At 32.0% G+C, this 14,785-nt stretch overlaps 1 protein-coding gene across 1 annotated transcript in view; it reads right to left on the minus strand.

Moving 5' to 3' along the window:
• Positions 1-1,773: 1,773 nt before the first annotated feature.
• LOC129227057 (E3 ubiquitin-protein ligase CBL-B-like) overlaps positions 1,774-14,785 on the minus strand; it is a 54,626-nt gene continuing 41,614 nt past the window's right edge. Inside the window, exons 10-12 of the mRNA XM_054861700.1 lie at positions 9,975-10,217; positions 7,709-7,805; positions 1,774-4,425 (exon numbers count right to left, since the gene is read on the minus strand). Of these exons, the coding sequence (XP_054717675.1) occupies positions 4,221-4,425; positions 7,709-7,805; positions 9,975-10,217 (545 nt within the window). The 3' untranslated portion in view covers positions 1,774-4,220. The remainder of the gene's footprint in view (positions 4,426-7,708; positions 7,806-9,974; positions 10,218-14,785) is intronic.

Here is a 14,785-nt window from a genome sequence, read left to right on the forward strand (position 1 = left end):
TTAAACAAAGCTGAATTAAAGAGTTTCAAACACTATAGGGATATTTCAATAATTAAAAATGGATGCAATCATCAAATTTGAGCAATAATCAGTCATTTCTGGTTCTGCAATTTACTGTATTTCTAGTTTTAAGGCTTACAATTTTTTTTTTACAAATAAAACATTGCAAAAATGGGAAAGTAAAAAAAAAAAAAAAAGCCAATTATTTTGTTACCAATTTTTTTCCAACATCTAATGATACTAGTGAAGATCACTTGTATCATTCAACATATTTCAGTAATAGACATGCTTGTAGTAATGAACATATTGTTTATTATTAACACTGTGTATTATTCATTATTGGTAAACAATCCTACACAATTATTTTGAGAAGTAAATGTTTTGAACAACAACTATTTTCTCCAATCTAATTTCTCTTAAAGAGAGGGATTTTCATTAGTAGTCTTTATTTTATATAAACAAATGAAAACAGTGCAAAGACAAGGTCTTTTTCAATTGTATGATGATGATAGTTATTCAGACCTAAGATGTAAGAAAATAATGACTGAGATTTACTTAAGAGTCACACTAACAGAACACTTCTTACTTGCATATTGCGAAAACTTTCAATGGAATTGAGTACGAAACTGTCAATAACCAGTCTCTACAGCAGAAATTTCTGATGTCTCTTAAAAGAAAGTCATTATTGTTAAAACAATGTTCATAGAAACGTAGAAGATTGTACAATGGTTGACTATATCTCACAGAATTGTTTTTAATTTTTTTTTTCTGGATTTAGTGATATTAATGTACAAATAAGTTTAGAAAATAGAAATAATTAAAATTACATTGTCCAGAGATAAAGATACTCAATAGATACCACACAAGAAGAAAAAAGTCTCCATTCTGAACTTAGAAACTGAAATTTTTTTTCAATTTTTACCTTCAAGTTAATTTATTTTTCAATCTATCTGAGCTTGAAAGTACTTTTAAAATCAGTAGATTGAAACAAAAAACAAAACCTCACACAGTAGAATACCTTTATAACGCTGACCTATATAACGAAATTCTCTATAAACCGCACAACTTTTCAAAATTAAATAATAGGTTTTGAAGTTTAAAAAATCTCTCTGTTTTGCCTTGCCCTTTTGATTGTAAAACATATTTATATGTGATTGACTAATTGGGTATAATTAGTGCTTTAGTACCCATACTCATTGCAGATAGAACTCATTCTGAAGTGCTAATATATAGATATATTTTGAATATTAGTTTCAAAATTTGGAATGATCTATATAATGCCGAAACCAGTATAACGCAAAAGCTCTGGTCCAAAAGTGTGCGTTATAATGGTTTTCTACTGTATTGTTAAAGAGTGATAGAGAGGAGAAGAGAACGGTACAATAGATTACTTTTAAGAAGTAAATCATGTCCAGAGAAAAATTATCCGCAGATTTTTTTTTGGAAAAGTCATGACTTTTATAACAAAATTTATTATTTCTGAAAAACATTCAAATAGAAAAGGGAAAACGTGATTTCACTGGATAGTGACATAAAAATAAACGTTTTCAGTAGATGGGATCTCATGAAATTCTTGTACATGTCTGAACAATTATTTAGTGTACCATACTTACTTATTTTGTAAGAGATTACTACATCACAAGTTAAAAGTTGTAATTCATAATATATATTTTTTGAAAGAAATAAGAAACATAACACTTGAAATGTACTATGCTGTTTTGAAAGAATTAATACCTTTGGGGATAGTTAAGCAATTTCATCTCAAAAATGTCATTTTTTTTTTTTTTGCAGAAAAATTAAACTTTTAATTCACCAAAGTCATTGTTTTTTTTTAGTTTTACATAGATTAAAAGAACCTTTGATCAAGGTTATGTGATATGATGTTAAATTTCTATTTAAAGTTACAAATTGAATGATTACTTATTACTGAAAATAATATTATAATGATTATTTTAAAAATCTTCACACAGATTTTTAACTTATCTTAAATTTTATAGTACAAAATGCTTCTGTTAAATGATTTTGACCACAAATCTAAATTTTACCTTTCAGTGAAAATTATTTTGTAAAAAAATATTGAATATTCTAATATAATATTCAAATATTCAACTATCCAAATTTCAAACAATTAAGATAAATGCATTTAATCTTCTATAGACAGAAAAACTTTCACTAACTACATTACATTGTAAAAACAAAATTAAAAAAAAAAGCTTTCAAAAATGAACTTTTAGAGTTGATGTCAACATCAAATTTGAAGTAAAGTTTAAAGTAACCTTCACAAATGCTGTAAATGAAGCATTTATAATATCAACAAAGTTATTTTTTAGAAAGGTGAAGCTTAACTATTCTGTTCAAGCCACATTTTTTGAGAACTCAAGTACTTCTTGATTTTTTACATTAGATACCATAAATATGGATTTAACTCACATTAAATTTCTCATGTTTGCATTCTTTCACTTATATTAGTTGCATATTCACTGACATAAAATTTGACATGTAATTTGGCTGAAAGTGAACCAAGAAAAATCTGAATTTTGTACATGACTACATATTTTACTGATAAGCTCAGCTTCAATCCAAGCAAATATTTAATGCTCTTTGCATTCAGAAACTCAATAAAAATTTCAAAAAGGTTTTATAGTTGATAACCTTATCCTCTAATCCATGCAATAGTTTAAAAATTATTAATTTGCAAGCTACTGTATGATATATTACTAATTAAAAATAAATTGCAAACACACTTAAGTTCTTATGAGTAACCAAATAAAATTTGTTTCTTTTACATTTTGCTATAATAAATTAATTCATCAAAATGCTTCAAATACTCAATTAAAATGAAAACAAAATACTGGTATGTTATTGCAGAAGATTGCAATTCATTTTTGTTAGAAGAAAATTTCAAAATAGTTTAAGTAAATAAATAAACAGTTATTACTAACTGTTACATCTCTGATCAATATCACAAAAATTATATGCATTTTAAGACAACAAAGACAAAAGCATACACAATTGCAAAATAACTTCAATTCTAGAAATATATTTTTTTATGTACATTTTTTTTTCTTTTTTTGATTAATAACATAAAAAGCATTTCAACGTAATAAATAATATACACGCAACATTACCACAAACACAAGCATAGTATAAAACAAAACTTAAATTATAAAACTGTTTGTTTCTCTTTTAATGCTTATGAAAATAATTTCTTTACAATCTTGAATATTATAACATGAAAAGCAAGGGCAAAGGGGGGAAAAACGTGCAATAGTACACATATTCAAATTCAAAACACCTCAAATACTTTCAATTAAGATCAACTTTTATATTGTGCAATTTTAAAATACTTCTCTACAAAAACATCACAGATAACAAATTTTTAATCCTACTCATACAACTGAATCCACATTAATACAGGAGGTGTTAAAAATTTTAAATAAAAGAGGGTGAGCATAATTAGCATGAATTCTTAAAAATTCCATTAACACGCTGAAAAATAGGTAATGATTTGAGGTGGAAAACAGTGAATGGCATAAACTAACACTTTGAGTTCATTTCTGAACAGCAATCTAATTTCATTTTAAAAAGATTCAGCAAAAATAAAAAAATATTGTAGGTACAATGTGAACTGCCACCTAGAGGCACCAGTTTATCTCGATAGGACTCGATAAATTCATGAAAACATATCACTAGTTTCAAAATAAATGTGCTTCAAAAATGGCAAGGTTTTCTCAGTTGTTGGTTATGCTACATTGATTGAATAAAACCTTTTAATATATTTCTGAAGATGATACGTGCATATCATTTCAGATTGCTGTAATTGAGAAAGAACACCAGAGAGCACAACATATGGAGAAAACCGGCTCCACATGCTTCATACCACTTGTGGCATCAAATGACTCTGGTATGTTTCGGTTGCAATTGGCCAGCCAACTACATTTTCTGTTCAACTTGAGCGATGAGCAAAAAGAGCTATTTCATTTTAGTTTTAAATGAAATGCCTTAATGTTCAGTACTTTCAAAGTAATGAGTGGGAGACTTGTTTTGCATTTTGGTTTATAATTGCATAGACAGAAGTTGATCTCTTATTTTTGAGCAAGATCTGTTAATAAATAATCTTTTGACTTCCACAACTAAGCTTCACTCACTGTGCTCTCAATGGTATGTTTGACTTGGAAAATTGACTAGTTTTAAAAAAGCCCTTGAAAAGCTTTGACATTTCATTTCCGCTTAGTTACAAACTCATGTAATATATCCCTTGCCATCTGAAGGTCATTTCTAGCTATACCTAATGCTCGGATAACTTCATTTTGTGCATATCCTTCACCTATTAGTGCTGCTATATGGTCCATGTGCAAATTTTCGTAACTAACTCTATTGTTCTCTTTGTTTTCAAGAGCATCTAGAGGTTTTCCAAACCGAAACCTGTAAAGTTAAATAAAAATTAATAAAAATGCAAGCATTTCTGAAGCTATCCAAACAAAAGAAATTTAACTGTTCATTTGTTTTGATCACTATATTGATAGAAAAAACATACAGAATAACTTCAATTTAACGATTTCCTCAATTTAATGATACATTTTACTGGTGCGGAACTAACTGTATTAAATGTCTATGCTCCTCGACTTAACGATATTCTTGACTTAATCATAACTTTTTCCAGTCCTTGACAATCGTTAAATCAAGGTTACACTGTAACTTGATTTACATAGCAAAATATGGTGAGAAAAATTTGCTTTCTTTGAATAAATATTTAAAATATTGCATTAAACTTAAAGGTAAAATAAGCAGAAACAGAAATATTTGATACTTTTCATACATACCAGGTATATATATACAGTCGGACCTTGATATAAGGTCACTTCTTGGGACTTCACCAAAATGACCTTATAAGCGGAGTAACCTTATAACAGATTCATATGTATTTGTCAATGAATAAGCATGCATATAAATAATATAATTCTTAGTAAAATGAAATAATAAAATAAGCATAAAAAATATTAACAACAGTTCTCTGTTTAAAAATTTAGTTCCTTCTCAATGTTTTTCTATTTTATTTAGAAAATTCTAATATCTCAAAATTATTTATGTTTTATCTCTGCAAGAATAATATTAATAGAATATGCTGCCTTCAAATAAAAAAAGCACTGATTCAAAGCGTCCGAAAACAGTAACCTTATAAGTGATTAGTTTTTGAGATGACCATCCGATAATCCATAACACAGAATTTTTATTCAATGAGGAGAGACTTTAGAAAGTGACCTTATATTGAAGATTGACTGTAATATATATAGACATGAATTTATAATAGGTATATGCGCATACATACACACAAAAATACAAAACAGAATTAGTGCATAAAAATATTCAGTTTCTTGGAAATTGGATTATTTATTACAAAATAAAAGGTAATAAGATTCCTATTTTTTAAATTTTTTTAAGAAGACTACTGGCAACATGCAAAGTCACACACATTTCAGGTTCACTGATTCGATATATCAAAAACCATTACGGGTTACTTACAATTTTTTGTAGTTCACAGGACCAATGGTTAATTACTATGAATCGAGAGTGAAAGAGTTGTTTCACGAACAACATTTTAAAAAGCCTTCTTAAAGCTAGATGCAAACAAATTTTGAAAATCTACATTATTTTTTATTCATATACTTACTTTTAGTCCTGAGTAAGATTTATAGACTTCCACGACATTTTTCTATACTTGAACTAATGAGCAGTTTTTTATGTGTTGTTCTATCACATAAAGTTTTTAGTTTAATTTTGAAACTATAAACAGTTAGTAAGTAACAATATTTTCTTCCACCGTCTTGAAATTTGGCTTTTGTTATTGCAACGCTAAATAGTAATAAATTATTTTCCACTTCAAATTCAAACAGCTTCCATTGACTGCTTTTGCATTGCTAAATTCTCGATTTTGCTCATAAAAAAACAGTGAAACACATTGAGAGTCTACAAAGATATACAACTCATACCTATAAACTGAACATAATTTAACATTTTGTTTAAGCGTTTTTTTTTATTGCAGTTTTTTCATTAACATTTTTCATTTAATATGTTTAATTTTCATTGAAAATGTAAACATTGCTTTATACATTATGCTAAAAAAAAAAAAAATTAATTTGAATTTTGGCATCTTGAATTCAAATTATGTTTTTCGCAATCACGAGTATGTGTATGTAGGCGTGTGTGTTTGTGCGTGGGGGGTATGTGTGTTTGTGTGTAGGAGGTATGTGTATGTAGGCATGTGTGTTCCTGTCTGTGTGCTGGCATAAGTGTGTGGGTAGTTGTCTTTATGAATGTGTGTGCGTGGGGGCGGGGTATGTGTATGTGTGTGTGTGTAGGCATATGTGTTTGTGTTTAGGAATGAATGTGTGGGTAATTGTGTGTATGTGTGTGTATGTTTTTGTGTGTGTGTATCTGTAGGTGTATGTGTTTGTGTGTGTGTAGTTGTGTATGTATGCGCGTGTGTGTAGGACATGGATGCAACCTGGAGACGGCTTTCGCTATAGGAGCAGCATCGTGAGGAGTCGGTTGACGATGATGATCCGGAGGGAAAATAAAATGATAGGACGCCAAAAACAGTCAAATGAAAGCATTAAACAATCGTGATTGCTCAAAAAAAAAAAAAAACTCAAAGCTCTAAAAGGTAATGACAAAGTACAGTGATCTCCTGCTTATATGCAACTTCTGTTATACGTGTTTTTCTTACGGGCCCGGCCAGTGATATAGGAAAACAATGTTAACTCTTGTTCATTTATATGCGAAACCTAAAACGCACCATAAGTTTTAGTTAAATTGCATATTTACGCTTTTCTTATTGAAGATTTGTACCCTTCTTGTTCTATCTCTGGGACTGCATTCACACGCTTTTATTCCATTGCTTGGATTCCTCCAAGAACGAGTTCTTTTTTGCACAAGTGTGCAATTGGGGGAGGAATTAGTCTTGTAATTGACATTGAGAAGGGAGAACGGGTTACATTTGAAACGGTTAAAGTCGCTAAAAGTCGTAGTCATGCAGTAAGCATTGACGTAGCCTATCGAGGATCTTTTGCATCCTAGTAGACTATAGCTCTGATCAGGTGACATTTTTTAGGTTTTGGGAAATTCACTTACATTCTGAACAGAGTATAAAAAATGACAAAATGCTCTACTTCAAATTTTACATTTTTATTAAATTACAAGGCATAAACGGAAATGATGAGTGTATTGTATTTATTCTTAAGTATTAGTAGTGTACTATTAGTATCACTATAACTGATGTTAAATTATTGCATTTAAGCTTATTTTTAGGTTTTTCACTCATGCCCAAAACTCACTTGTGCGCGAAAATTTCGTTGTCTCCTTTGGTCGCGTATAAGTGAGAGGTCACTGTACTTCTTTCTCTCATGTTTTTGCTGCTGATGCACAGCGGAAAGATATCACAGTTCAAAATTTAATTTAAAATATTTTTTTAACCAAAGAAAGTAAAAGATGCAGTTTCATAACTAAAAAAGAAAACCACTATTTCATTAAAGCTCATAAATAAACTTATCAAAACTGGAATTATCTTTTCATCATACATCAAAGTTCATGAAAGTAGCATAGGAACCGTGAAACATTGTAAGCTAATGTAAAATAAATAACTGAACAAAAAGGCTCTAAATACTAACAAGTTCTCCAAAACTATTTTAGTATACGGGAAGCTTTGTACCTCTTTTCTAGTTTTGAAATATGGGCAAGAGCTTGTTGGGGTGAAGATGAAGATGGTAAACCAACTTCGATGGAGGTTCGATTAACTTGAGACCCGGCTGAAAGAAAATGTTTTTAATTTATTCCTTTAATCCTTAGTTTAAAGAAAGCAGTAAAAGAAATGATCTTGGATTTCAAAAGTTAGTTAAAATCTTGTTGTAAAAAACTGCAAAATTTTAAGAAAAAAAAAATGACAACATTAAATTGTCAAAAACTCATAATTTTCAAATTTCACCATGCTGCCATGCTTAGCACAAAAGTCGTATGTGCACTTTTCATCAAAACTGAATTATGGTCACTAGGTGGGTTTTTGTCACATATCTTACCTAAACATTATGCTTTATGATCATTTGTGAGTGGGAAATAATTCTGCAAAAAAATCTGAAAAAATTGCATTTGAATCAAATACAAGACGCAAAACTTAAAACTACAATTTCTCATTTTTAACATGGTTGTAGATACCACTTTTGTGCTTAGCATGGCAACATACTTTTTCATCTTAATATTATAATTAATCTACACTAGACCTAGGCATTGCTGCCAACAGTCTTTGACGGGCAGCCCAATGCAGTTCAGGAAAGCGTTTTAACCTATTAAAATCATTAGCAGTATGTTAAACTGCTACATCATGTAGTACAGGACAGGAGCATTAGTTGTCATCACTGATGTTGAAATTAGTTGAGCACAGTAGGCAAGTTGGAGAGTCTGCAGCCCAACTCTATGTAGATGTTTTCTTATATAGACATGTCCTGTTTTGAATGTAAAAAATTGACAACACCAACGAATCAATCCCAGCAATTTACACTTGGAATTGAATTATTCAACAAGCAACTTCAGCTTGTTTCTTCACTAGGTTAGAAATGATTTCATGCTGATGTGTGTCTTAAATTTGATCGTGATGATTCTTTTGATGGCATACTAGCAAACAGGAGGAACTGATTACGAAAAGTTAAATCCAGCTTTATAGTAGGAGTATAAGCAAACTCATTACCTGCAACATCACAGTAACTAGGGATCCACTGCAGGGTAACTTTGCATACTCCCTCTATCAATGAATCAATAATTAGCTGGCCAACTCGATTTGTAGTAAAGCCAAAGAAATAGAGCTACAGCGTAACTTTGGATTAACGATTTCCTCAATTTAATGATGCATTTCTCTAATCCGGATTTGACTGCATTGAATGTATACGCTTCTCAATTTAACAAGATCCTTGATTAAACGACCATTTTTTGCCAGTCCCTTAGCAATCGTTAAATCAGGGTTATACTCTAATAATTAGCTGTGAGTCAATGAAAACCACAATGTTCTGCTTGTTGCTTTTAGCAACTTCTACCAGACCCATGTGCACAGCTGCAACTTCTCCATCAAAATTTGTACAACTTGCATCAACAGCTTTATTAAGGATAAAATGTTTTGAGTGGACCCCAGCACCAGTATTTGTGTCAGCCCCAGAAGCAGAGCCATCAGTATACACATGCAATCAATGTTGTTCAGGAAACATTTCGACATGTAATGACATATATCATTAACCCTTTAATTTCTCTATTGACTATCGTCACAGTAAAGTGAATTAAAATGTTTACCATAAAAAAAAATATATACACACACAATAACAATATTTTGGAAAAAAAACCTCGATTTGAATTGAAAATTAAACAATTGAAACAACCTTTTCTATTTCTGAATAGTTTTTACTCTTTAATTTCCTGTATCTATTAATACTTAACTTGCCTCAATAATAGTCATGCATTTACATTTAAATCCTAATTTCAATTTTATCTATCATGGCCCAAAATCTATTATTATTATTAAACAGCTGGATTAGATTTGGGTTTGTTCTTCATTTTTTCATTTCTTCTAAATTTTCTTTTTGTTCTCCAGATGAAGCTGCTTTGTAACAATGAACTATTTCTTGATTCACACATATATTTTCTGCTAAGTCCTTCACCTAGTCTCTTTTTACTTCAGCAACAATAGCTAAAAAACTCTTGTATGGTTCCCCCCCTCCCCTGTTTATGGAAATGACGGTATTGAATTGTTGTAGTATTGTGAAATTTGGGATGTAGTTCCTGGTGTACGAAAAATATAGGACTCATAAAAAATATAGGTTGGTTTTTCCACCTTTTTATCAAAATATAGGATTTACAAGAAATACAGGAAAGTTTTGATCCCTGCTTAATGGAAACACATTATTTGAGCAAAATCAGATACAAAGCCAATAACTCACCATGATTGGATGTGATTTCTGTGTTGGCGTAACTTGGTTCTGAAAGTTCTTCACGAATCTGGGCTAAGTCTGCATACAGCACAGATGGAGTGACTGGAGTAGTGGAGGGTGAAGGTTCTACGGAAGAGGACGGGGGAGAAAGAGTAGTAGGAGCTCCACCTCCAGGAGAAGGCCTTGGCCACGTGCCACATCCACTGTTTGTTGTCTTCCCATGAGCTATTTCTGAATATGAGACACTAACTCCTAGAAAAATATTTTTATAATAAAATTTGGATACACGAAAAAAGAATTGAAAACATTCTACATTTTTCTCAAGAATTCTGAATTTCATGCAATAAATCAAAATGCGCTTCCTTGTATAAAAAGCCATATGAATCTCCATGCGCAATTGATGTGCTATGCATTGGTTGTTATATGCAGCACCCATTTTAATGAAAATCATTTTACATTACTTGCTTATGTAATTTAAATTTCATATTTTGATCATAAAAATTCAGCATTGGTGTTTAAAAAAATTAAAACAAAAGAAATCAAGTTACAAATAAAAAGCTGAAGTGCAATGTCAGGTAAACAAAATAGCTTGAATATTAAAATTATTGCAAGAACAGTTTGCACATTCAGTTTGATAAATCTGGTGGCTTTCGCACAATATTCTATAATGCATGCAAAAATTTAGATTTTTAATGCACACTGAATTAAAATCATATTTGAGCTGTATAGTACAGTAAAATTAGGCCAAAAAATGGCCAAACCCAAACATCCAAAAAAAAAAGGTGAAACCTGTTGCAAATTACTTCTTACCCTTCCAGCAAGAAGGGGTAAAAAGTCCCAGCACTTTGCGCGTCGGGTTTTGGGGAGAAGGGGGGGGGGACGAAATAATCCTCTATTTAAATAAAAATAATTTCTATTACTTAAAAAAAATTCTCAAACCTCGCAGAAACCACTCTATAATAGTAAAATAATAAACTCTCACAGAAAAAAATTCTAATTAACAGAGGTGCACAGGCGGGGGGGGGGGATGGGGGGAGGAGGTTCATGGAGCAGCTTTGCGTCATTGGAATTTTTAAGGCAGTTTTTTCAAGGGTTTTTCTTTCTTTTTTGAGGGCTTTTATTCTGGATGGATACTCCGTCACACTTAAGGGGTGCGCCATTGCTTTTTGGGGGGGGGGGGGGGACCGTGAATTTACATTCTAAAATCAACTATTGCAGTGAAGTTCACGAAAAATTTCCCCTGATTTAAACTTTTCCGAAGTACAAAATGCTACACAATGATATGGTAATGTCAGAATAATAATTCTAAAAGATCTAAGCGAGCTCAGTAACCAAATTATTTGTGACTGGAGTTATTAAACTGTTTAGAGAGCTATAAAACAAAAATCCTGTGCAGCATAAAAAAAGTCGAAATTGACCGAAGTTTCCCTACTTCTTCTTGATTAACAAACTTCAACTATTCTACAATCTTTTGCCATCACCGTAAGGGAGGACAAACCGAAATTGCCAATAGTGAGACGGGCAATGCTGCAATTCTGCACCCTTTAAGTCGGTGGGGGTTCTCATTTGCAAACACCGAGCTACCTCTCTTTTACGCAGCTGGTTATGCGCATTATGCTAAATATGCGAACATATACTTGCAACACTATCTCAAACTTTTGAGTACATTATGCGATAAAAAAAATTTGATCACATCAAACATCAGCTAAAACATCAGCTATCCAACGATTTAACGCAGTGACAAATTCAGGTGGTCTAGAACCTGTAGTGATTCAACGATAGAACAAGTCTTAATGAGAGCAATGAGCAATACAACAATAGAATGCTAAATATTTATACCTTTTTTTCTCCCAGTTTGAAAATCACAATCCGTTTCTAAAGCCCCCAGATGCTCGCTGATGATACGGTGAGTTGGATGAGACCTTTAACGTTCAGGTAGTAACATCAAAGGATATTGGAGGCAAACAATTTTGTGGCATTTCTTTGTAAAGGAGGTAAACAGTTATGTTTTTAGCTTCTGTTACGAGAGTAGTTACTATCTGTAAAGATGTGTAAGCCCAGAACATCTTTTACACCGAATGGTATGAACAGTAAAGATGGAATAACAAATTGTTAAAAACTTCTGGTACCAGTTATGCGCTGATCCTCCATCAGTATTCGATGAATCTGGTTTCAGAAGGAAATAAATCTTGTATTGTTAAAGTGCTATTATCTGAAGCAAAAGGTTCATCCACCATCACAGAACGAACAGTTGGTGTCATATATGAGGCAGTGAGAAGCAAAGGGATGTAAGTGGACATTTTCAGGTTTTGAATAAAACGCGTTTAAAGGTAAGATCCTAGATAGGCTTTCATTGATTTTCTTTTCTAAATCATGCTGTATAGAAGAAACTACCAGATCTACTAGTGCCATCTCTTGCCTCAAGATAGAGGAGAGGTTCACCAACCATTTGTACTGGTTATCTCCAAATTTTTAATTTTGCCACTTGCATTCCTTTGCTTCTAACTGCCTCGTATGTAATAGATGGAAGATACCTGCTTGATCATATTTTTGGTAATGATCTGTAAGCTTCAAGGAAATATGCCAGCAATGCAGTGTACAGGTAATTTGTAAGCATGGGAAAGCTAGTGTCATTTTTGATGGGTGTAAAGAAAGCACCACAGAAATATAATCTGCGTCCTATTACAACAGCCAAGCCTTCTGCTCTAGAAGACTTTCTGTGTCTCAAATCTTGTGCTTGCTCTGAGGAGTTCATTGGATATAGTGAATGTTTGAAAAGTCTGAAAATGGACTGAAGTGCTCAATTATATGCACAAACTGTGTTAGACATAGCTGCAGCAATAACGATTTTGCTAAGGATCTAGATTCCAAAAAACATCTTGATAACAAATACTTTTTGTTACATAGGAGAAATCATTTGAAAGCAAAAAACAGTTCAGCGTAATTTTTCTGGCCATTTAATCAAATGTGCACCATTAGAGGGGGGGAAGGATAATATTTTAGTATGTAATTTCGTTTTGGGAGTTGAGCTACTGTTCTTATGGGGTGGACAGTCCTGATTTAATGCATTTTTGATTTGCATGAAATAATACTTCTACTTGAAATAAAAGAGGGGGGGGGTGAGGATTTATTTTATTTGGCGGAGGGGGGGTGCTGTATCTTTGAGAAGAGGTGCACCATCGATCTTGGAAGATGGACACACTCGATTTCTAACTTTAACTTAGAATAATGTTTCCATATGAAATGAATGGAGGGGGGTTCGGGGGTACTGCTTCGTTTTACGGGGATGGGGGGCTCTGTAGCATTGGTGGGTTATGTCATCCCTCTTGGGGGTCAAACACCTTTAATTTCATGCTTTTAAATTTAGTGTGACATAATATTCTCACTTTAAATTTACTCTAAAAATTCTGGAAAAATACCCAAAACAGCAATTTTTAGATGCCCCCTATTCCAAAACCCGACGCACAATGGGGTGGGACTTTTTACCTGTTCTTATTGGGAGGGTAATAAACAATTTGCACCAGGTTTAGCTTTTTTTTTTGGATGTTTGGGTCCGACCCCTATTTTTACTGTACTAGTATTGAAAGAGGTAAATCACCACCACTTTCCGAAAACTCAATAAAATTACTCTTAACTGTCAGATAAGGAGAGTTACTGTGTACCTATGTAAACAGAAAGAATGTTAGAATAACAAAATGCTTTTTTGTCCCTTCTCCAAGATCATTCAATTAAATCGTGGTCCATCCATTCTTGCATACAAAAGCAAACATAAGTAGATAAAAATATTTTCTTTGTTTCTCCAACAATTATCTTCAATAGAATACAAATGTAACCAACAAATGTCTTATTGTTTCATTTGCTTTAATTCAGAGCTAAGTAATTTTAATCATTTTAACTACAGTAATTTTCAGTAGCAGCAGCATTGACATGTGAGTCATTCCATGTCAACTGACCTAATTTTTCAAACAGTCTCCGCTTGACCATCCCCTAATTGGATGAAATTTTAGAGAGATGTAGAGATTCTTTGAAACACTAACCCATGCAAATTTTCAGCTTCCGAGATCCAAATCCTGAGGATCTAAAATCTCCTAAAAAAGTGATCCAAAATGGTGGATTAGATTTTTGTGACAAATTGCCATCTAAGATTGCAGAAACTTTTATCACACCGGAAGCCTAAAATTTTGGGAACTTATAGTATGTTTGGATGTTAATAGATTTAACTATTTTTGTGAGTTAGAGCTTGTTGAGATTTTGTGTAGCATGCATGTAAAGTCGTGAAAAAGCGTGGTGGGGAAATTTTTTCCTGGATTTTAGATTGTTATAAAATCTGAACAAACATAATTCAAAGACGCATTTGCAAAAACGAACACTTGACAAAAACTAACTTTTTCCTACACAAATGTGAACATTATTCATTTTGAGTCGTAAGCATGTTTATGAAATTTCATTTTCTTTCTTTGCAAAGAGTTGGTTTGCAAAAAAAAAAAAAAAAGAATCCTGATTTTTTTTCTAAAAATTGGGGATTAATTTAAATGCAGATGTCTGTATTTCCCCCTATTCTTTTGCTTTTCAAAAATGAGGGATCTACCCATACATGAATATAAACACAAGTTCCTTCTAATCTTACCTTTCAATATGCTTTTAAATGTGTATTTGCTACACTAATATACCATGGTAGAGCTAATCATAGTTTTTAACCATCGCATTTATAGCATTTTTTTTTTTTTTTTTGACTTTTTTGAGGCTGCAGAGATTATGTCATTGAGGCATTTCTACCCGAAATTACTGTAGCCAAATAAAAAGTCTGGATTATTCTTGAA

Source organism: Uloborus diversus, chromosome 7 (assembly GCF_026930045.1).
Source record: "Uloborus diversus isolate 005 chromosome 7, Udiv.v.3.1, whole genome shotgun sequence".
Taxonomy (NCBI): domain Eukaryota; kingdom Metazoa; phylum Arthropoda; class Arachnida; order Araneae; family Uloboridae; genus Uloborus; species Uloborus diversus.